Consider the following 22,675-nt stretch of genomic DNA (forward strand, 5'->3'; position numbering starts at 1 on the left):
GAATTGTAGCCGCAGCTCCGGGCCTATTAGAGGAGAAAACGTCAGAGGATCGCGCCGCCGCAGGAATCCGCTCAGGCCCGGTAGCGGCGAGTCGTAGAAATCTACGTAAAAAGGCGGTCGGGGCGAAACGATGCCAAGCGAGGGCACCCGAAGTATAGGAATTCCCCCCGCCCGCCTCCTCGGACTCTCCACCAATCACGAAGTTCCTCCTGCAGCACTGACCAATTGTGGGAGGGAAGGTTTACCTCGGTTACAAGTCTCGGAATTTCATTCATGTAGAGCTTTGAGCTGGATGCGGGAGCAGAGGGACTTTGGAGGAATGGGCGGAGACAATTACTCTACGCCAAACGTAGGGCGGACGAATTGCTTAGGAGAACTTATTTACCCTCTTCGAACAATCCCGGAAGAAAATTGCCTGGGTTTCACGGAGAAGAGGCTATGGAGGCAGACATACTTAGGTTCGGATTCGGCTTCCACCACTTCTTAGCGGTGAGAACATACCCCCTCCATACCCCCTCCCATACCCCCCCCCCCCAAGTCTAGCCTAAACTTTATTTACAAACCTGAGGCAAAACATTTTACTGGCAATGTTGTGAAACTTTAAAGGGAGAAAAGCTGTAAACCGTCTAGCACAGCGTCTTGCACAGTAAACACGCAACGAATAACTATCATCACACTTATGAGAACTCTTTGATTCGCCCCACCTGCTTTTGTTCATCTGATTAATTGCACCACCACCTACTTGTTCACGACAAAATTGTAGGTGTCTACCTTGATTCCTCCCCTTGTGTCCCCTATCCAAATCTTTGCCTTTAAACTGTATCCTGAATCTTTTCCGCTCCTGTACATCTCCACTACCTCTCAGGGCCAAGTCACATCACCTCTCACTTGGCAAGGCCTCCTAAGTGGTTTTCCTGCCTCCACTCTTAATATTTTAGTATCTTGTGTTCACTCCTGACCCCCATCCCCATGATATTTTACAAACATATCAGATCCTGTCATTACCCTGCTCAAAAGCCCCGAATGGCTTTTCACTGCATTTAAAATAAAACCCCAACTCTTTATGATAGCTTGTAAAACTCTGTATATGTCACAAGAAAGCTGGAAAAAGAATTTTAAAGCTTAAGATGATCTGTACCTGCACCTAAGGAGTATACTCCTTACCATGTTCCAGCAAAACTGGTTTTTTTCTTTTTTAAATACACCAAACTTATTTCTCCCTAAGGCCTTTGTTCTAGCTTTTCTCTCTGCCCGAAGCACTCTTCCCTTAGTTCTTAACATGGGTGACTCCTTTTTCCACTCAAATCTGTTGGAATGTCACTACTTCAGAGAAGACTTCCTTGATCAACCAATCAAAAACAGCCCCTACTGAGTCCCTTACTCTTACACCATCCTATTTTTTTCCATCCCTATCCCCCACACTCACACAACTGGATGCCAGTTTCAAGACAGCATGAACCTGGACTGTTCTGTTCACACCTGAATAGAACAGCACCTTAGAATGAAGCCTGCCACAGAGTAAAAGTTGCTTCGACTGCGATTTTCATATGATGGCTTATTCTTCAGTCCTCAGCTCAAATTCAGCATTGACCCCCCTACCTCCCCCTCCAAATTCATAGCACTTATTAATATCTGAAATTGTCCAATTTTTTCCTTAATACATATTATCTATTCTTCCTATTAAAATATACACTCCAAAAAAGGATCTTATCTATTTTGTTCACTGCTGGGGTCCTAGTGCCTAGCACTGTGCCAGACACACAGTTGTGCTCAATAATCATTGCTGTTGGAACAAAGGCATAAGAGGTGACAGAATCTGTTCAAGGTAGTGGTGCAGCTTGAATTCTCACCCAGATCTATTTGAATCCAAAGACCCTGTCTCCTGACTCATAGAGGGAAGAGCAAGATAAGGTTACTGCTTTCAGGAAAACGCCTAATAGGGGAGGCCACATCAAAGAGAAACTAAATTGCATTTTATCGCCTTATTTACTTTTGTATCTCCCACACCTATAGAGGCCATAAACGAACTAAGAAACCAGGAAATGGCTAAAAATCATTACGTGGAGGCTTCGAGGAAGGAGTGATGTCTTCTGTAGGGTGGAATCCAAAAAAGCTTCGTGAAGGCCCTAACGTGGCAGGACAGCTAACAAAGTTAAGGAGCTAATCCTGGGGGGTTGCTTCAGACGGCCTGGGTTTCTATCCTGGGAGCTCTCTTTCTGTGTGACCTTAGGGATCTATTACATAGACCTCTTTTACCTCTAGTTTACTTCTCAGTAAGTCAAGTGTACTTAACTTGAAGGGCTCTTGGGAAGACTGAGATAATAGCACATAAACGTGCTTTACACATTGCCGGCCCCTAGTAAACACTACAAACGTAAACTGTCATTGTTATATTACTGATCAAAGCGTGCTGACCTTACCAGCAGCTACTGGCTGACCTTGGTTGGGTGGAGCAATAAAAAACTTGCTACTTCCCTGCGTGGGGAGACGCGGCACCAGAAAGCGGCCAGGCCTGGCTCCAGGTCCCAGCACCGGGGACTCTCGGCCTCAGCCGAGTTTTTCTCAGTCCGCGGGAGAACCTGGCGGCCGCTCTAGCTGCGTGGGCCTCCGGTTCTCTGTGGTGCGAGGCCTGGCGCCTGCGCAGTGGAGGAGGCGGTGGGCGAGGGGCTGGGCCGGGTGAGCGGGGCGCGGCGGCACGCGGAGGGTGCGGCGGAGCGGCCGTGCCTTCGCAGGTAACTGCGCGCGGGCCGGCGCCAGGGAGGGAGGGTGGGGAGGCTGCCCTGGAGATGGCCGGGTTTCGGGCCCGCCACGGGGCCTGTCGGCTGGGCCATCCCGGTTCCCAGAGTCCGGCCGGGGAGCTGGTGCGGCCCCGAACCCGGACAACATCGGAGGTGTCGGCGAAGCCCCCAGAGGACCTCTGTGGTCTCAGGCCGCTGTCCCCGCCTGAAAACCCCAACCCCAGCCCTCCCCGGGGCTGCTCTTGAGAGCCACAGAGCCCTTGTTTACGAATTTAGCCGTCTGGAGTCTCGCAGTTAAATGGAGAGTTCGTACCCTGGCGTTTGGTCGCACACGTCAGGAACAGGAGTTCAGTATCTCACAGAGCAGTCGCTTTCCGTTTTGGGGCGAACTGAGATCTTTCTCACGTTAACTCTGATCTCTTTTACTCAGAACAACGCTAAGCCATTCCCTTGTATGAAGCCAGCTGTCGTTTAGCCTCTCACACCCTTCTTTCCGGTTCATGCTCCCACATTCCTTTACCTGGCCCTTTGTGGCCTCACATCTAAGGCCACTCATTCTGGTAATCCTCTCCTGGATCCAGCCCCGTTTTCGGAGATTCTTCCCAAACTGGGTTCCTAAAGTACATTTGTAAATAACACGGTTCTCAAGTCAGACCGACTTGAATTCTGATCCAGAACAGTGGCAACTTAAGAGTGTGAGTAAGTCCCTTGACTTCTCTAAGCCTCAGTGTTCTCATCTGAGAATGGGGACAATCATATTATCTCCAGGTGGTTGAGAGAACGAAAGGAGGTGAAAGTGAAAAATATTTAGCGTGCTACCTCGCAGGTATTAAGCATTCGACTGATGTCAGTTATTTTTGGAGCAGATAGTTCCCCAAAGACGCATGCCTTTTTTGGAATGAAAGGCAAAATACAATTATAGCAATAAAACGTTTTCCATCAGTCGTATAAGGAAGGTTTTTTAAAGTGATATTTTTAATGCTGAGGATTGCTCAATGGTCAAGTGGTACCCCTTGGTCAAGTGATGATACAGTTTGATACAGTCATCTTGGAAAGCAATGGGAATATGTATCAGGAGCTTTAGAAATGCCATTTACTTCATTTCACAAATGCACATCTGAAAATTTTCCCGGAAATAATCATAGTGCAGAAAATACACAGAAAGACAGTAATATAGCATTAATTATAACATTTAAACTCTTCATTATTTTAATTGACGTATAGTTGATACACATTGTATTAGTTTCAGTTGTACAACGTAGTGATTTGACAACTATGTACATTACAAAAATACCACAAGGGTGGGTGTCATCTGTCACCAAAGTTAGTACAGTATTATTGACTAGATTCCCCATGCTGTACTTTTTATCCTCGTGACTTACTTATTTTATAACTGGAATTTTGTACCTCTTAATCCCCTTCACCCTTCACCTACATTTAAGCTTTTTTTTTTATAGTGGAAAATTTTAACATACACAAAAGTAGAATAGGTAAATAAACCCCCATGTGCTCATCACCCCGCTTCAACAATGATCAGTATTTTGCGTGCCTTGTTTTTGTGAAAACTTTTAAACCTACTTAATGTCTGAAAATAGGAGAACAGGTGAATACATGCGGGTACATTTATTTAGAGTGACAGAATTGTATACATGGTATTATCGCACATTTGAAAATTCAAAAACTAACCTCCGGTCTGTGTAGAAAAAGAGATAGAAAGGAAACACAAGAGTATGTTTACTAGTTTCCCTTTGATGGTGGAACAGTGGATGATTTCTTCCCCTTCTGTTTTTAGCTAGAACTATCCCATAAAAATTGTATATTGTTAAAACCAAGAACCAACAAGCAAAATCTAAAAGCACTGCACCTGAACTAAGCACAAAGAATATGCCAGAACGGGTTCACTGTTACAGAGAATAAAGATGATCTATTTTTGCAGCCTATGCTCGTGTGAGTATTCATCTGCCTCATGTTAGTGCTTCATATTGAACTATATGTCAGTTAACACATCCAGAATTTTAACCTGCCATCCTCTATGTGTAAGTGATTTGACTTGGAAGTCTTATCCCCCTTATTTTGACTACCATTCCCCCTCAGGGCAGGCAAAGATGTCCTGTGAAGAGGTGACTCATTTCTTCCTTTCCTGAGCAGGAACTCATACTTCATACATTTACACTCTTCCTAAAACAACCACTTCAAACAATTCAAGGAAGATAATTTTGTTTCATCACAAAATTTTTCTTGTTCAAATGGGTTGGAGTGAGATCTGACCAAGAATTCTGCTCTTGGTTGATGAACTAGATCTGCTTTTTAAACTGACCTAGTACATCTTAAAATAGTTAAGGGAGGGGTCACCTTAAAGAAACCGTGTAAGTGAAACAAAACAAAAAATCAAAAGAAAATGCATAAATGAGTTTTGTTCAAATCAGTCTGTGAAAAAACTTTTGTTTCGTAGGTATGCCAAGAAGTCTTTTCACACAGATGTCCTTAGAGATAATATGGCTCAGTCCGGAGTTCTCCTCTGGGTGAAAGCAGAACCCTTTATAGTGGGTGCCTTGCAAGTCCCCCCTCCATCCAAGTTCAGTCTTCACTATCTCAGGAAGATATCCACCTATGTGCGAACCCGGGCCACAGAGGGGGCTTACCCACGCCTGTACTGGTCTACGTGGAGGCACATTGCATGTGGGAAGCTGCAGTTGGCCAAGGATCTGGCGTGGCTTTACTTTGAAATATTTGATAGTCTTGCAGTGAAGACACCAGAAGAGCGCCTGGAATGGTCCGAGCTTCTGTCCAACTGCATGTCTGAGGATGAAGTCGAAAAGCAAAGAAATCAGGTATAGATGTATATGTATGTGTATGTGTGTTTCATTGTTTTGAGAAAGAAACTATTTGTAAGTTTTGTACTAGCTGTGCAGTGTGTGGTTCTAGGTGAATGATCATTGTGATCCCAAAGTGCCTTTTTTTTTTTTTTTTTAAACAGTTCCATTTGGGTGGTATTTAATGAATTAGCTCTTACTTAGCAATCCCTATTCACCTACTTCCAAAACATTACAAGAACACAGCAAATGAAAGAAGCAAATACTTTCATTGACTTTAAAAATATTTTAAGGTGAGGGGCACCTGGGTGGCTCAGTCAGTTAAGCATCCACCTCTTGATTCCCACTCAGGTCATGATCTCATGGTTGGTGAGATCGGACCCTGCACTGGGCTCACGCTGACAGTGTGGAGCCTGCTTGGGATTCTTTCTCCCTCCCTCTCTCTCGGCCCCTCCCTGACTTGAACACACGCATGCCCTATCTCTCTCAAAGAAAGTTAAAAATATTTTAAGGTGAGTCAGTGCTTATGAACCATTGATACATGGTTCATAAGGGCACCCGACTGTTTTTAAGTAAGCATCTGCTATGTGCTGGGATTCAAAGATGATTGGAATAGCATCTCTGCCCTCATGGAGCTCCTAGCGTAATAGGGGAGGTTGGTGTGTGAAAAAGTGCTATTTGATAGTGTAGAATGTACAATAGTAAAAGTGTAACGTAAAGTGCAGAAATAGAATAGGGAAGAGAATTATTAGTTCCGGTGATCAGGAAAGACTTCACAGAGAAAGTATATTAATCAGAGTAGGCTCCTTACAGTAATAAGCAATCCTGGCATTTCCATGGCTTGGCGCAGTTAACAGTTTATTTCTCCTTCAAGCAGCAGTATACCACAGGGCATCCGGTTGGATGGATCTCTAGGCTGCTGTTGTCCGAGCAATAACTCAGGGATCTAGTCATCTGTCTTTTGGAACCACAATTATATTAGCTTTGCTGCAGTTAAAAACAAACAAAAATGAAATTCCAGTGGTTTACGGTAACAAAGGTTTGTTTCTTGCTTATTCTATGTGCAGCTTGCACTTTAGCTAGGCCTCTCTTCCAGGTGATGGCTTGACTCCCTGTGTCTCCTCATTTGGGGACCCAGGCCGAAGAAACATGTTCTGTGTTGGTCGTGCCTATTCTTAGGACAGAAGGGAAGAGCAGCAGAGCAGGAGAAAGCTCAGGATGCCTCTTAAAACTTTGGCTCTGATGTGACATAGACTGCAATGACTTTCATTCCATTGGCTAAAGCTTTGTCATATGTCCATGTCTAAAATCAGGAAGTTGGGGAGATAAACTACCTCACAGGAGGTAAAGAACTCCTATGGCCATGTATCGGACCCAAAAGCCTCCCGGAGGATGTGGAAATGAATAATTGCAGGCATGATACAATTTTTCCCAGCCATGTCCACTAGGGTCTCGGAGTCTTTTACTGCCATTTCTTTTGGGAGAGTTTTTGGGAGACTCAATAGTATATGTCAATCCACCCACATTCCATTGACTATAACTCAGTTATACCATGTCTAACTTCAAGAGAGGCTGGGAAATACTATGTAGTCGTGTGCCCAGGAAGAAAAGCAAAGGTATATTTAGTTAGTACTAGTCACTCTCTGCCACATGTCGTAATATCTAAACAGGGTTTTGGAAATTGAAAGAAAGTGTTGCAAGCAACCAAGAGATAAAGAACAGTACAGTTATTCGTTAATTAAACATTTATCGAGTGTCTACTATGTGTGAGGTACAGTAGTGGATGCTGGATACAGAGATGAATGAAACCTTCAAGAAGCTCCACATTTTTTGAGTGCTTATTATGTGCTATGTGCTATGGTAATTACCAGGAATAGAAAAATGAAAAAGACAAGGATCTTATAGTCTCTTGAATAGGAAGGTATATGAAAGAATAATGATAACATATAATTATTTAATGGAAGTATGTAGAAAATCAAGGAATTTTGCTGAGCATAAAAACACCAGTCCCAAAAGGTTTCATACTGTATTTATATAACATTCTTGAAATGACAAAAATAGAGAACAGATAAGTGATTGTCAGGGATTAAGGAAGGGGTGGGTGTGGGAGGGGGAAGCAGGGAGTGAGTGTGGCTATAAAAGGGCAACGTGCAAGATCCTTGTGTTGATGGAAATGTTCTGTAACTTGGCTGCACCAACGTCAGTCGCCTGGTAGTGCTACTGTATTATAGCTTTGCAAGATGGGGAACTGAATACAGTGTACACGGGGTCTCTCTATCCTTACAACTGCATGTAATCTCAAATCTACAGTTATCTCAAAAAACTTGATTAAGAAAGTAAACGTTTAATAGGTAGATTCATGGGGTTCCATTGACAGTTGACTGAGTAGGTCTAGGTGATCCTGAGATTCTGTATTTTTAAGTTCTTAGGTAGAGTGATTTTCAGCTATTCTATAGCTATAGTACCAGATGTGTTACTTTTTTGTGCCTCCTGTATGTGCATGGGAATGGATATCTGAGGATAATCATGAACTTCAAATCCTGAGCTTCAAACCAGACCCTTTTTCAAATACGAAATGATTTATAAACCTCTATCAGACCAGTGATATTTTTTTAAGTCACACACTCTTTGAAGAACTTGATGAAAACCTGAGTCCTACTCCCCTATAAAATGTACATACACCAAAAAATTACATACAGTTTCAAGTGTTGCATTGATACCCTAAACTTTGTTGATAAGTCTGTGAGTCTTAGGTTAGACCAACCTCCAAATTTTGGTGAAATTTCCTTCTTCCTTTCTTCCATTAATTTATTTATTCAAATGACTAAAGTGTTTCCTTTTTTTTAATTGTAAACTTTTGAAATAATATACTTTTTAAAAGTATGTGCTCCATCTTTTCCACTTCATCAATTTTGGGAGAGAATGTCTACAGCCAAAGATGCTACATAGCTTTCCAAGAAGGTAGGTGACTTCAGTTTAATTGATTTTAGGAACTCCTGGGTATCAGAGACCTACATATCAAATGCTAGCAAGTTTCTACATTTTTGTTCTTAAGATCAGCAAACTGTCGTGAATTTATTTTACTATATCTACTTAGTTGTAGAATAGGGACTGATGTGATTTTCTTTTTTTAAGTTTATTTTATTTTGAGGGGGGTTGTGAGAGAGAGGGAGAGAGAGAGAGAGAGAGAGAAAGAGAGAAAGAGAGGGAGAAAGAGAGAATCTGTCAGTGCAGAGCCCCATGTGGGGCTCAATCTCACGAACCATGAGATCGTGACCTGAGCCAAAATCAAGAGTCAGACACTTAGGGGCACCTGGGTGGCCCAGTCAGTTAAGCGTCAGACTTCGACTCAGGTCATGATCTCCTGGTTCATGGGTTCGAGTCCCACATTAGGCTCTGTACTGACAGTTCAGAGCCTGAAGCCTGCTTCAGATTCTGTGTCTCCCTCTCTCTCTGCCCCTCCCTCTGCTCATGCGCGCATGTGCGCTCTCTCTCTCAAAAATGAATAAACATTAAAAAAAAAAAAAAGAGACACTTAACCAAATGAGCCATCCAGGTGTCCCTGGACTGGTGTGGTTTAAAGACATGTGTTCATCATCTCTTTTCTTCTTGGACAGCTTTCAGTGGACACCCTACAGTTTCTGCTCTTCTTATATATACAGCAGTTAAACAAGGTTTCCCTGAGGACATCTTTGATTGGAGAAGAGTGGCCTAGTCCCAGAAATAGATCTCAGTCTCCTGACTTGGCTGAAAAATCCAGTTGCCATAATAAGGTACTGTTTAAATTTTGGTCTCCTCTGAAAGGGAATTTGTGAGGAAGATGATTTGTCTTCATTAAAAATTGTGTTAGGATTACTTATATAAGCCAGTCATTTGCTGGCATGCTTGCTTTGTTTTGCTTTTTTCATTTCTTTTCCTTATTATAAAACAAAATAAATATTTTCAATCTTAGTTGAAATAAGTGATTTCTGCTCCTTTGGTGACACAAAAATTGCATGATTTGGGGGCAAACTATTCACTGTACTCTCATTAGAATTCTCAGTTTTGCAAATGTCAATGAATTTGAATCTACTTATTTGACTAAGGTAGGATAAATGAAAAGATGTAGTGTTTGCAAAGTCTGTTGAGATCTACTGACGAAACTTCTGTAAAAATATCTTCTCATATGTTTAAATGATGTGCTTCAGTATGCTTAAGCTCAGCATGCTTATGTAATATTATATGATGTGATGACCTAGAAGTTAAATTTAACTGCCTCATGTTGTGAGTTTTAGAAATTGTGTTATTTCTTCTGTCTTTGTAAGGAAAACTGAAATGGTTTTACCCGTTTATGTAAAAGTATTCTGAAGAACTTTAAGGAAAACATAGACCTCAGTATTACTGCCATGTGCAGGTTCCTTAAAAATGTTCTGAGGCGCACACACACACACACACACACACACACACACAAATTGTTCTGAGGCAAACAACAACAACAAAAACCTCTCTGATATTTGGTACTTTTATAATCTTTTTCGAGTAAATCTGGCCACCCTTATATTCCATGATGCTATTCCCTCCTGGTTCTGCTTTTAATTATTCCTTCTCACTCTTCTTCATGAGCTTCCCCCGCCTGGCCCCGACAGGCTGCTTTTCCCCCCGGATTCTGCCTGGGGCCATTTTGTCTTCTCACTAGACATATTCTTTTTTTTTTTTTCCCCCCTCACACTAGACATATTCTTTAAACATAATTCTTCTCTTCCCATTACTCTATGTATCTCAATGACTCCTGAGTTTGTCTGCATTTTAGATTCCCCTCTTCACGCAGATACCCTATCTATACCTTAATTTCAGAATGCCCAAGTCCAGATGTATTAGAAAGGCCAATAATTGTGTGCTCTTTCCACATGTATTTCCTGTTGAGTGGGTACCGTATAGAGACGGTGTTTTGAACCATCTGTAGTCTGTATTCAAATTGGCTCTGCCACTTGGTATCACATGATTTTAGGCAAGTTAGTTAACTTTTCTAGGCCTTGGCTTCTCTTTGGTAAGTGGGGATGATATTGCACATTTCTGGATGGCTGTGAGAATTCACTAATATAATAGCATGAGACTTGTTTCATAGTAAGCACCAGTAAATGGTGACTTAGTTTGTGCTATAGCATGACCTTTCCCTACAACTGATTAGACCAGAGATGGACCCTTGACTAGAGTAACCCATTCATAGGTATGTATGTGAAATTGGTCTGATTGGAAATGATGACCTGGCCCCATCAGTAGCCCCAGGAACTGAAGAAGTTACCAGTCTGTGAGGGGTGCTTGAGCTGGTGGCTCAGGTGACATTGGTACCAGAATAGCCACCATGTTCATGAGTGCCCTGGAGTTATGAGGGATTAGAAACTGAAGTAATCAGAGAAAAAGAGTAGAATGGAACAGACATGTAGAGACATTGGCCTCTGAGAAAGAACCAGGTTTAAGGTAGCCTTCCAGTTCCAGTTCTTATGAGGCCTACCTACACTTCAGTTTGGGAGATGACCACGTGTGCCTACAGTAAAATCTCCCTTTACTTAAATTAACGTATATTCTCTATGCCAGTGCAAGTTACCACCAGCTTCCGATGCTCACTCTCTCAGCACCTGTACCTAGTTATTTGTCAAGTCTTCCCGATTCTGCCTCCAAAATAACTCTAATTTAAAAGTCTGTCCCTTTTCAGAAGACCTGGCTAGCTCAGTCAGTGGAGCATGCAACTCTTGATGTTAGGATTGTGAGTTCGAGCCCCACGTTGGGTATAGAGATTACTTAAGAAATAAAATCTTTAAAAAAAAAAATAAATAAAATATACACACACACACACACATATATATATATATATATATATATATATATATATATAATAAAACTCTGTCTCTTCCTCTTATATAGACCATAATGACATTTTGGAGGTGGGGGGACCTTGATTTCCATAATTAGATCCTACCTGGTCACTCTGCTTTTAATCTGCACCCCACCCACTACACTGGACTTTCTAAATGCAGAAGGATTAGATCTGTCTCCTGCCAAAGCTGCCATCAATGAATTATCATTGTCACTGCGTTTTCATCTTGTGCTCCATGGGGCCACCTCAGGGCCTACGATGGGTGAGGAGGATGCAATAAGAGAGATGAAGAGTGACAGCTCTGCTTTGACGTGTTTTTTTTTTTATTTTTTAAGTATTTATTTACTTATTTTGAGAGAAAGAGAGCACACGCATGGGCACGAGTGGGGGAGGGGCAGAGAGAGAGGGAGAGAGAGAATCCCAAGCAGGCTCCGTGTTGTCAGCACAGAGCTTGATGCAGGGCCTGAACTCACAAACCATGAGGTTGTGACCTGAGCCAAAACCAAGAGTCAGATGCCTAGCCAGTTGAGCCATCCAAGTGTCCCTAACATGTTCTTTGGTATCCAAATGAGAATTTATTAAAAAGAAAAAAGGGTACAGCTATTTAGAAAATAGCCCTAAAGTCCCTGGCACACAAAATAAAGCCCAGATGTTTTATTAGGGTTTCCTACAGGCCTTTCCTGATTGGTCCCTGCCTACTATTTTAACTTTACCTGACACTTCCCAGCATGCTTCCTAAATCCCACCCAGAAACTTCCAGTTTTCTGAACACAACAGGTAATTTTATTCCTATGGGTCTTTGCATACGCTGTTCCCTAGGCCTAAGCCTTTTTTAAAAATATGTTTGCGTTAATTAAGAATCTGTTCAAACAGCACTCCACAATGATTGTTTTTCCCCAAGGGGAGTTCCTTGTTCCTCTCATGCTCCTAGCATGTCTTCACAGATCTCTGCCCTAGGTCTTATCTAACTGTGTAATAGTTGCTCGCTTATATTGTTTTTTCACTACATAGACTCTGAGTTCCTTGAGGACAAGACTATGTCGTAGCCAATTTGCATAATTCATCAGTTAACACTGCTCATACCACATGAGAGATATTCACAAAATATCTGTCAAATGAATGAGCCAAGTCACTGAGACATCTGCCAACTCCAAGCTTATTCCAAAAGTTATAACTTGTCTTAAATCTAGCTACTGTAAGATCAGTTGCATTGTTTCATCCAGTGGAATTTGAAGTTCCTCCTGTAATATGAGAAGGTAAGTAGAGAAACCCAACATGGGACCCCTGGGTGGCTCGGTTGGTTGAGCACCCAACTTTTGGTTTCAGCTCAGGTCATTATCTCAGGTCCTGGGATTGAGCCCTGAGTCAGATTAAGATTCTTAAGGTTAAGATTCTGCCTAAGATTTTCCCTCTTTCCCTCTGCCGCTTCCCCTGCTGTCTCTCTCAAATAGACAAAATGACAAATAAAAATAAATAAAAAAAAGGAAACCCAGTGCTTCATCGAAAGTTAGATCTGAAACCTAGAGTATTTACCAGCTCTGTGACCCTGGTTAAGATTCTTAACCTTTCTCTATCTCCGTTTCCTTATTTGTAAAGTGAGCATGGTAATGGCATCTTTTGCAAGATTGTTGCTAGGATTAAATATGTTAAGGTTTGTATAACACTTACTGGTTGGCACACACTAAGGATTAGCTGTTAGTATTACTTTTGAATTAGCCAAAGAAGGCAGAGAATCTGTTTATACCTATCACATATATTTAAAAAATCTTTATGAGGTGTACATTGCTACCTTAAATGCTTTTTAGGAGATGAGGCAAAATATAAGTACAAAACAATTAAAATACAACACTTTCAGGTCTTGTAGAATCTCTTTGTTAAGTGTGCTTTATTTTGATATTTTTTAGAACTGGAATGATTACAGTCACCAAGCATTTGTCTATGATCATCTGTCAGACCTCCTTGAGCTGCTTTTAGATCCAGAACAACTCACTGCATCATTTCATTCGACCCATAGTAGTCTCGTCTCTCGAGAAGCTGTTGTGGCCCTCAGCTTTCTGATTGAAGGTACAGTGAGTGGAGCCAGGAAGATATATCCACTTCATGAACTTGCACTGTGGCAACCACTACATGCAGAAAGTGGCTTCTCAAGGCTCTCTAAGACCTTTTCTTTCTACAAGCTGGAAGCCTGGCTGAGAACCTGTTTGACTGGGAATCCATTTGGTACATCTGCCTGCCTCAAGTCTGGAAAGAAATTGGCTTGGGCTCACCAAGGTATTTTTCAGTATTTTCATCTATATTAAAAATTGGATGACAAGTGAAGGAAGTGTGTGTTTTCTGGTGTATTAATAGTCCTACATCTTTTGTAGAAGACCTGAAAAATATTGCTACTATAAGAGAGAAGAAAAGGGAACATTTCTCTTTTGTCTATGACTTTTTCCTGTCAAGGCAGCAAGAGTCAGAGAGTTGATTTGTGATCCTGGATCGTTGTGGTTACAGTTAACAGCAATTCCATCTTGGGTCAGTCCTCTCTTTCTCTGCTCTTCTTTATTCAGACTCTTTCTCCCTTGCCCTCTCACATGCTCCTTTGCTTAAGGCTTTCCTGTTTTCCATGCACCACAGCAGCATTTGGCCTTTCCACAGTTACAGCGTCAGACAGTTGGTGTAGAGATGGGGTCCTATCTAGGCACACAGACACAAACAGATTAGATTTTTCTAAATTGGAAAACTCAAGTTACAGTAAAGAAAATCCTGGCCTTGGTCACATCAAATACCTATTCCTGACAGTCCAGGATAGGTTCGGGTGCCGCATGACTTCTGGCCCAGGTAGAAGTTTTAAGAGAAGGGGGCTCGGATGGAAGTTTAAAAAGAAGTAGGTGCCTATACTGAGGCAAATTGCAGGCAAAATTAATGAAAAAAAACCCCAAAACTAGAATATACTCCCACAATCTCTGAATTTCAAAGATAAAGGAAAAAATAGGCTCCATGTAATTAAAAAAAGGAGTTTTGTATCAAATTTTTATAATGCCAAAAAACAAAACGATTGAGCAACATATACAGAATCTTGAGTGAAAAGATTGTGATCCACGAATTCCGTGTCTAACCAAGCTATTGCTCTAGAGGAGGTCAAAGACTTCCAGATGTCTAAGGGTGCCATAAATATATAGGACATACTACATAAATTTTTGATGTTGATAAAAGAATATAGGCTCAAGCAGTTGTTTAGATGTTAACAGTAGTCACTAGTAGGAAAAAGAGGATATCTAATCTCTTAGGATTATACCGAAATGTTAATGGTGGTGGATAACAAGATCACAAATAATTTTTATCTTCTTTTGCCACTATTTAAAATTTTTCTACAATAACCATGTGTTACTTATTTAATAAAAGGAAGCAGTAAGTTGTTTTTTTGTTTTGTTTTTAAAAAAGAAGAATCACATACTCCTGTGACCTCTTCCTATTTGGCCAGTATTCATTTATCTACAAGGGTATCCTGATGGCTTGCAGGGAAGCACAGTCTGAGAAGCCAGTCACACGATGGAGAGACTGTGTTAGGAGGGTAACTCCTGCACAGATGTTTTAAGTGTCCGTGTGTGTGAGGCACTGTGTGTGGAAGGAAAATATGCTCTCAGTCGCTAATGATCTAGGAATTAAAGACCTGAATCCAAATAGAATTCATGGAATACTGTGGTAAGTAGCTGAGGAGGGGATTGAAATTAGTATTATGGCAATTTAAAGAGATTATTTCAGGACTGGGATGATAAATCGAGTCAACTTGGAGAAGATATTTGAGTTATTTGAGTTGGGCCAGTTCTGTCACTTTCTGGCCATGTGAACTTAGGTGTATTACTTGAATGGTTACACATGAAACAAACCTTAGATCTGTAGGCAATCTTGAATGGATTATAGGTTTCAAAAAATTTTATGACAAAAAATTATGAAATATCGCAAACGTACTGAGAAACACAGAGAACAGTATAGCAAACACCTCCCTACCCAAAGCCCAGATCTAACATTTTCCCAAACCTTGTATGTATCTAATTTTAGACCCGTATACACACATAGACATATGTAACCTCATATGGTTGTTTTCTTTGATTTGAAACTATCTCATTTATATTTTTCTTACCTAGTTGAAGGGACGACCAAAAGAGCTAAGATTGCTTGTAATAGTCATGTGGCCCCTAGGATGCACCGCATGGTGGTGATGAGCCAGGTTTACAAGCAGACCTTGGCCAAGAGCTCAGATACTCTGGTGGGGGCACACGTAAAGATTCATCGTTGCAACGAATCTTTTATATATCTGCTGTCTCCCTTACGGTAAGCACAGTCTCCATAGTGTTCTGATATTCTGATGTTTTCTTTGGACTAGGACTGATCGTCCTAGTCCTCTGATTGTGCTATCAGAGAATAGTTTTGTAGCACAATATTCACTTATTCTCACTGGGGAATTCACCTGATTTTTTTCACATTACAGATCTGTGACCATTGAGAAGTGCAGGAATAGCACATTTGTCTTGGGCCCCGTACAGACTGCTCTTCACCTCCACAGCTGTGACAACATTAAAGTCATTGCTGCCTGCCACCGTTTGTCCATCTCTTCCACGGCAGGTTGCGTCTTTCACATTCTGACGCCTACACGCCCACTTATTCTCTCTGGAAACCAGACAGTAACTTTGGCCCCTTTTCACACCCATTATCCAATGCTGGAGGATCACATGGCCAGGACCGGCCTTGCTACAGTGCCTAACTATTGGGATAATCCAATGATTGTGTGCAGAGAGAGCAGCGACACAAGTGTCTTCCGACTCTTGCCACCTTGTGAATTCTATGTATTTATTATCCCCTTTGAAATGGAAGGGGATACGACAGAGATACCTGGGGGGCTTCCATATGCATATCAGAAAGCACTGCGTCAAAGAGAGCAGAAGATACAAATCTGGCAGAAAACTGTGAAGGAGGCTCGTTTGACAAAGTAAGTGTTTTCTAGAGGAAGAATTTGCCTTATATAAAATTCCACGGGAAAATTAATCTGTACATGTTTACAGCCGTGGTAAAGTAATCAGAAAGATAGAGTGTGTCTTTTAAGGTCCCTATTCCAGGCTGTTTGGTTGGGAGATGGGAGCACTTAGAGGCTCAAGAATTAGACTCACTTCTTTTCAGAAGCTTAAGTTTGTTGACAGATAAAGGACTCTATAAATGAAAGGTCATGTATAGACTATGCCATATAATCCAATACTTGAATGAATCAGCTTAGTTTTTAATTTACTTCTCTACACTCTATCGGTGGTTCTCAACCTTGGCTGTGTGTTAAGGTCATCCAAGGGGCTTGCTAGAAATCAGATTTCCTGGCAACCACCACAGACCGACTCTCTAGGGGTGGATTCCTAATGCTGCTCCAAGGACTGATGCTAGTTTTGGTCAAAGTTTTCCCTAATCTGCCGTAAAATGTGAAAAATAAGCATAGTGTTTTAAAACAAAGCTAAATTTCATCGATTTAAAATGTTGTCTTTTATTCTGGAATTATAACCATCCTAAACTTGGGGCGCTAAAATATCTTATTTTTAAATTACATGCTGTGATACTAGATGATTATGGTTTATTATGTTCACCACAAAATTTTATTTCAAGGTACTAGTCTTTGAACTCTGGAAGCCAGGGACACACTGTATGGTTAACAGAGTTTCAAAAAACGTGGCATGGGTAGTCAGGGAAGATTTATGGAGGAAGTAAGAATTTGTGTTGGATCTGGAAGAATGAGCACCATTTGGATAGAAGCTGAGGAGTGTGCAGAATACTTTTATATATACTGTATTGTATCTGACCAATATACATATATATATGTGTATAATATATATATATATATAATTTTTTTTTTTTTTTTTTTTTTTTTTTTTTTGGTGGTGGTAGTGCTCCAATGTACAGAACTCAATAGAGCAGTTATTTGGATAACTAGACACAATTTAATGTCTACCCCATTAAAGCGTTTTACAATCACCTGGAGGAAAATGAACGTGAACCAGTGTTCTTACATTATTTTTGCTCGTGACGGCACTTTTAGGGATCAGAGGAAGCAGTTCCAGGTACTCGTGGAGAACAAGTTTTATGAGTGGCTGATTAATACAGGACATCGCCAACAGCTGGACAGTCTGGTGCCCCCTGCCGCAGGCTCCAAACAAGCAGCAGGATAAGACTCCTACGTGGAAACACTGGTGGGCATTAGAACAAATTATCTTGGGAAAATCTTAGAAGCATGCCAAAAAAACTGTACAGAATATTAGGTTACTGGCCACTGCCACTTTTCCCCCATCACTCCCACCAGCATATACAGACTTGACATACCCATATTGACTGCATTTTACAGTGAGAAGACCAACCAAAGTATTCCAAGTGGAGCCTATGGAATACTGGGCAAATATAATGGGCAAGTTTTACTCTTTTTGCTTCTTGCCCAATACAGGTTGTACTTCCAAAGATACTACTTTCCCCATTCATAGCTTTTGTTTTCTTTCACCTTTATAACACATCTTTCATCTTTCCCATCACCCTACACACAAATCAATTAAGTCAGCGAATTTTTGTTAGTGGCACCTATGAACATTAATAAATTACCAGAATTAATCCAAACGAAGATTTGAATACTGAAGGAGCGTGGATACAGATAAATTTACCAGAACTTAATTTAATCCAAATATAAAATACTCTTTTTAAAATAGAAATTAGTTTGCTTTTCTCTATTTTTGAAGTATTTTTAAAGACTAATAACAGAAAAACAGACGGAAGATGTCAATAAATAGTGCACAGAAAAATACAAACACAAAGATACTCACTTTTATTTGTAAGTAATTTAAGAGACTTTTTTCCTCTATTGGATTGACAAGGATCCAAAGGTGGTATACAACACTAGAAAGACATTTCATTTACCACTGGAAAACGTGGACATTTGTGCAAACTTTTGGGGGGATAGTTTGACAAAATAAAAATTCTAAATGCGCACAATCTCTGACTTGGCAAGTTCACTTCTTAGAATTTACCAATTTAACAATTTCACTGATTAGAATTTATCTTACAGATACATTCATTTATGTAAAGATCTTTTTTAAAAATAAGTTCATTACAGCATTGTTTGAAATAGCTGCAGACTGGAAAACAACCCAGATGCTTTCCAGTAGAGGGCCGGTGCCTAATGAATTGGTTCATCCATGTTCTAGAATGCATCTTTAAAAAGAATGAGGTATAGGGCACCTGGGTGGCTCAGTCAGTTAAGTGTCCGACTCTTGATCTCAGCTCAGGTCTTGATCTCAGGGTCGTGAGTTCAAGTCCCATATTGAGCTCCAAGCTGGGCATGGCACTTAAGGAAAAAAAGAAAAAGAATAAGATATATCTGTGGGTGCTGATACTGAATCATCTCTAAACTGGGGGGTTGGAGCGGTGAAGGCAGAAGAGGAGGAGTAAAATATTGCCTTGTGTGTTTTCAAAAAAGAAAGGGATTATCACACATGGTTATGTGCTAATTACATGCCTTAAAAACTTCTGAAAGGGTTTAAAGAAATTACTGAAAGTGTTGTCTTTGAGGAACAAGGCTAGACGTCTAGGGTGAAAGAAAACATTCTTAATTTTTTTTTCATATAGAATTCACATACCGTGAAATTCACCTTTTTAAAGTAAAGGATTCAGTGGCTTTTATTAATACAGTCACAAGTTTGTGCAACTTTCATCCAGAACATTTTCATCACCGTGAATATAGACCCCGTACACGTTAACAGGCACTCCTTATTCCTCCACCTCCAGTATCTTCTCTCTTCTCCAGTCCCTGTCAACCAGTAAGCTACTTTTTGTCTCTTGATTTGTCAACTCTGGACATTTCCTGTAAATGGAATCCTACAACGTGTGACCTCTGTGCCTGGCATCTCTCACTTAACATCGTGATCTTAGGGTCATCTGTGTTGTAGGATGTGTCAGTAGGTCATTCCTTTTTGTGGCTGGATAATATTCCAGTGTCTAGATAAACACAGTGAGGTCTGTCTGTTCATCATTCGATCTGAGATTTGAGGCATTTCCCTTCTCAATTGTTTTCAAGTTTATTGTGAATGGTGCTATGTTCCTTTTGTGCACAAGTGTTTTTGTGCATGTGTGTTTTCGGTTCTCTGGTACATACCTAGGAGTAGAATTGCAAGGTCATAGGTTAACCTTTTTAGGAGCTGCTGAACTGTTTTCCAAAACTGCAAAAACTTACTCTTTATTGTCTATATGTTGTTTGCATTTTGAAGTATTACTTTTTATAAAAAAAGAATTTTATAGTATTTAATAAATGCTGAGATTAAGAATTGGAAATCTGATAAAATTCCCATTTCCTTTGGAAAGAAGAAGGTAAATCTTAGTTTAGACTAATCCCTATAGACAGCCACTTTTTCATGTTTGTATATGATTGTCTTTTCTATTAGGAACTAATATGACCCTCAGAAGAATATAATTAACCTTAAACCTTATGTATCTTATCACTCTAAACTGTCATCTGACCTTGATTTATAGGATTTTATAAATGCAAGTTTTTTCTTATGTGCACAAAGGCAACAGAAAATTAAGTTATTAATATTTTTCTTTTGTTATCTTCAGGGCTCTGGAAACAGGAGGATGAATGGACGATGGTACATGTCTTGAAACTAAACTGGGAAGATGCTCTTGCTGCTTAAGAGATATTGGGGCTTTTTCCTTCCTATTTAAGACCATTCCTTGATTTCCATTCCACACTCATATGCTATTGCTTATGTTGAATTTTAGATGAACTTCCATCATATAAACATTGTTTATAGAACATCAGGAAGCTCATCTTTGTGTTGCCAAAATGAAGGAGTTGATGAAGGCAGTTTCATCGTATTTACATTAATATTAAAGTGATGGAGTGTAGATTTGCAAGTAAACTTCACATTTTAATTTGTATGACGAAAGGGTCTCATCCTTTCTAGAGTTAAATAAGAGTTTTATAGTTCTGTGTAACTATTTGAAAGGAAATTGCTACTCCTTTTAAAAAATGATTGGAATGAAAGTATAGTTTGTTGGTGTATAAGTATAGCAGAGATAGTTTTATACAAAGATATTTTAGTCCTTAAAAGTATGAAGCAATGAAATTGTGTAAAACCCCTATTTTTCATTTTGTGCTTCCAAGTTTCAATAAGCAAACTCTAAAAAGTAATTTTCTCCTTTTGAGAAAAAGATAGAGCTTTACTTTCAATTTTAGAAAAGGTTTTATGGGGGAGGAAGGAGTTTTTCCTCCATCCTTCTAGGTTCTTTTGGCTAGTTGACTAATTAAATTGACATCAGACATATTAACAGGAGGAAAACAATTTTAATTACATATCTATGGGAGCCTCCTAAGGACAGGAGCCCCAGGAATAAGTCAGGCGGTTATGGCTACTTGCCACCCTGAGCTAAGGACTGGGTGGGATGTGGGCCTGAGGGGGGGACTTCTCAGGATAAAAAGAGCAGATGTGTGGTGGTTAGATGTTTGTCTTGTCCTACAGATGAGTCATTTAGATTAAAAGTTCTCTCTGGTAGTAGCTCCCATTCTGGGCCAGGCCCCCTGTCTCAATTATTTTAGATAGTTAAGGGAGAGGAAAAGTTTTTCTTGAATCTGCAGGGTCTTGTTTGCCTTCAGCTCCAAATAATCTACATGCTAAAGTAGCACATTTTGGGGTCATGCATTCTGCTCCCTTGCAATTCCCAATGTCATTCTTTGATATGATAGCAAAATAAAGTTTACATTTGATTGGGAAGGCTATATTCTTTAAGATAAAGGAAAATAATTATTAAATTATTAAATAATTATTAAATTATTACGTGAATCTGCTGATAAACATTGTTTCGTATGCTCACTGGTCATTAAACTAGTAATTGTATTAAAAAAGGGCTTGATCTTTTCTTTCTAAAGTGGAAATTAACCCTCAGAATGTGTGTTAATTCTAATTGAGGTTCATGGTTTTTATTTTAAGATGGAATTCAAGAGAGAATTCAATAAAGAAACACTGGAGTTTTGGACGTGTGTTTCGCAAATTATTGGTTAGTGAAATTCATGATATTAGATACTTTCTTTCCAGTTTATCAAATTCAGAAAGCTGAGCACATAACTTGATAATTTGTTTCTCAATAATCTTCATGTCAAGGTACATTTGCTATTTTTGGAATTGACCATAATGTCTTGGGGCATCCCATTTGTTGGTGAGCTTTATTAGTAGAAACAGGAGGAAGATGGGCTTTTGAGAAGAATATACTTGACCAGGAAAATGAAAATGGAGAAGAATTGATTTGTTGTTTCTTTGAATTTACATAAAAGGTAATCTCATTCTAAAAGTCAGAGGTGTAATAGTTGCCCAGAAATGTTCTCTAAACAGGTGTCCATATGATATCATGGCAGAAAAATTCCACCTATCAGGTGGCAGGTTTGGCTTAGCTAAACCTTTGCAGAATCATAATTTCCACAGTAGCTTTCTGTCTCTCAGGCTGTATACCGTAGAGCCCTTTCTTATGGAGTGGAGCTTGTGTGCGTGCCTCGACAAATTTTCAAACTTAAAGAACAATTGCACGAGTCTGATTCCCCACATACCCCTTGTCCAGATTTGCCACTTGATGATAACGTGTTACTACATTCACTTTGCCACTCTAGAGAGCAGTAGTATTTTTGCTCAACAATTTGAGAGTAGGTTGCAGACATCTCAAACCTTTACTCCTGAAGACATTAGCATGCATGTCCTAAAAAGAGACATTCTCCCATGTTGTCGTAGTACAGATTCTTAAATGGAATGAAATCAGGAAATTTTACAGTGGCACAATATATAGTCTGTATTAAAATTTTTGCTAATCATCCCAAAAATGTCCATTGTAGTGACAGTTTCAAACACAAGATCATGCATTGCCTTTAGTAGTCATCAAATTTCATTGCTTTGGAACGTGTTACTTCTATTCAGAATTAGAGGGTGGCCTTTTGACTTTTCTCCTGCAAGCTTTGTTGGAGGAAAAAAAAAAGACATTGATTTTCTAGCAAGCAGCCACCTTGAAATCCCCAAATTGCCCAGGTAAGAGGGACTTTTTTGTTTTTAATTTTGAAAACTTTGGCTGGGTTTTGGTGCCTTGACTCAGCAAAGTCTATAATGCAGCAAGGCTTGGTAAGCATTAGAAGGGGTACTGAAGCTTTCCTTTATTTCATAATCCCAATTGTTTTTCTAGAAACCATCAATAGCCTCTAAATGACTGACTCAATTTTTGGATCCTATTCTCAT

At 40.1% G+C, this 22,675-nt stretch overlaps 1 protein-coding gene across 9 annotated transcripts; it reads left to right on the top strand.

Annotated features, from left to right (window-relative positions):
- The first annotated feature begins 154 nt into the window (after window positions 1-154).
- TBCCD1 (TBCC domain containing 1) lies at window positions 155-22,615 on the top strand. Of its 9 annotated transcripts, XR_013557961.2 has the most exons (10): window positions 156-489; window positions 2,014-2,151; window positions 5,191-5,569; window positions 9,169-9,324; window positions 13,310-13,676; window positions 15,536-15,722; window positions 15,880-16,377; window positions 17,464-17,614; window positions 20,019-20,050; window positions 21,392-22,615. XR_013557961.2 is itself a non-coding variant. In XM_078453143.2 (9 exons), the coding sequence occupies exons 2-8, from the start codon at window positions 2,084-2,086 to the stop codon at window positions 17,591-17,593; spliced, it is 1,785 nt and encodes a 594-aa protein (XP_078309269.1). In that variant the 5' UTR covers window positions 155-489; window positions 2,014-2,083; the 3' UTR covers window positions 17,594-17,614; window positions 17,767-19,641. The 9 variants fall into 9 exon arrangements, 8 of the variants coding, with proteins under 8 accessions (XP_078309269.1, XP_060495456.1, XP_060495462.1 ...); XM_078453143.2 differs by lacking the exons at window positions 20,019-20,050; window positions 21,392-22,615 and adding an exon at window positions 17,767-19,641 and having other exon boundaries at window positions 155-489; XM_060639473.2 differs by lacking the exon at window positions 21,392-22,615 and having other exon boundaries at window positions 157-489; window positions 20,019-21,385.
- Window positions 22,616-22,675: the final 60 nt, after the last annotated feature.

Source organism: Panthera onca, chromosome C2, assembly GCF_046562875.1.
Source record: "Panthera onca isolate mPanOnc1 chromosome C2, mPanOnc1 haplotype 2, whole genome shotgun sequence".
Lineage (NCBI taxonomy): Eukaryota > Metazoa > Chordata > Mammalia > Carnivora > Felidae > Panthera > Panthera onca.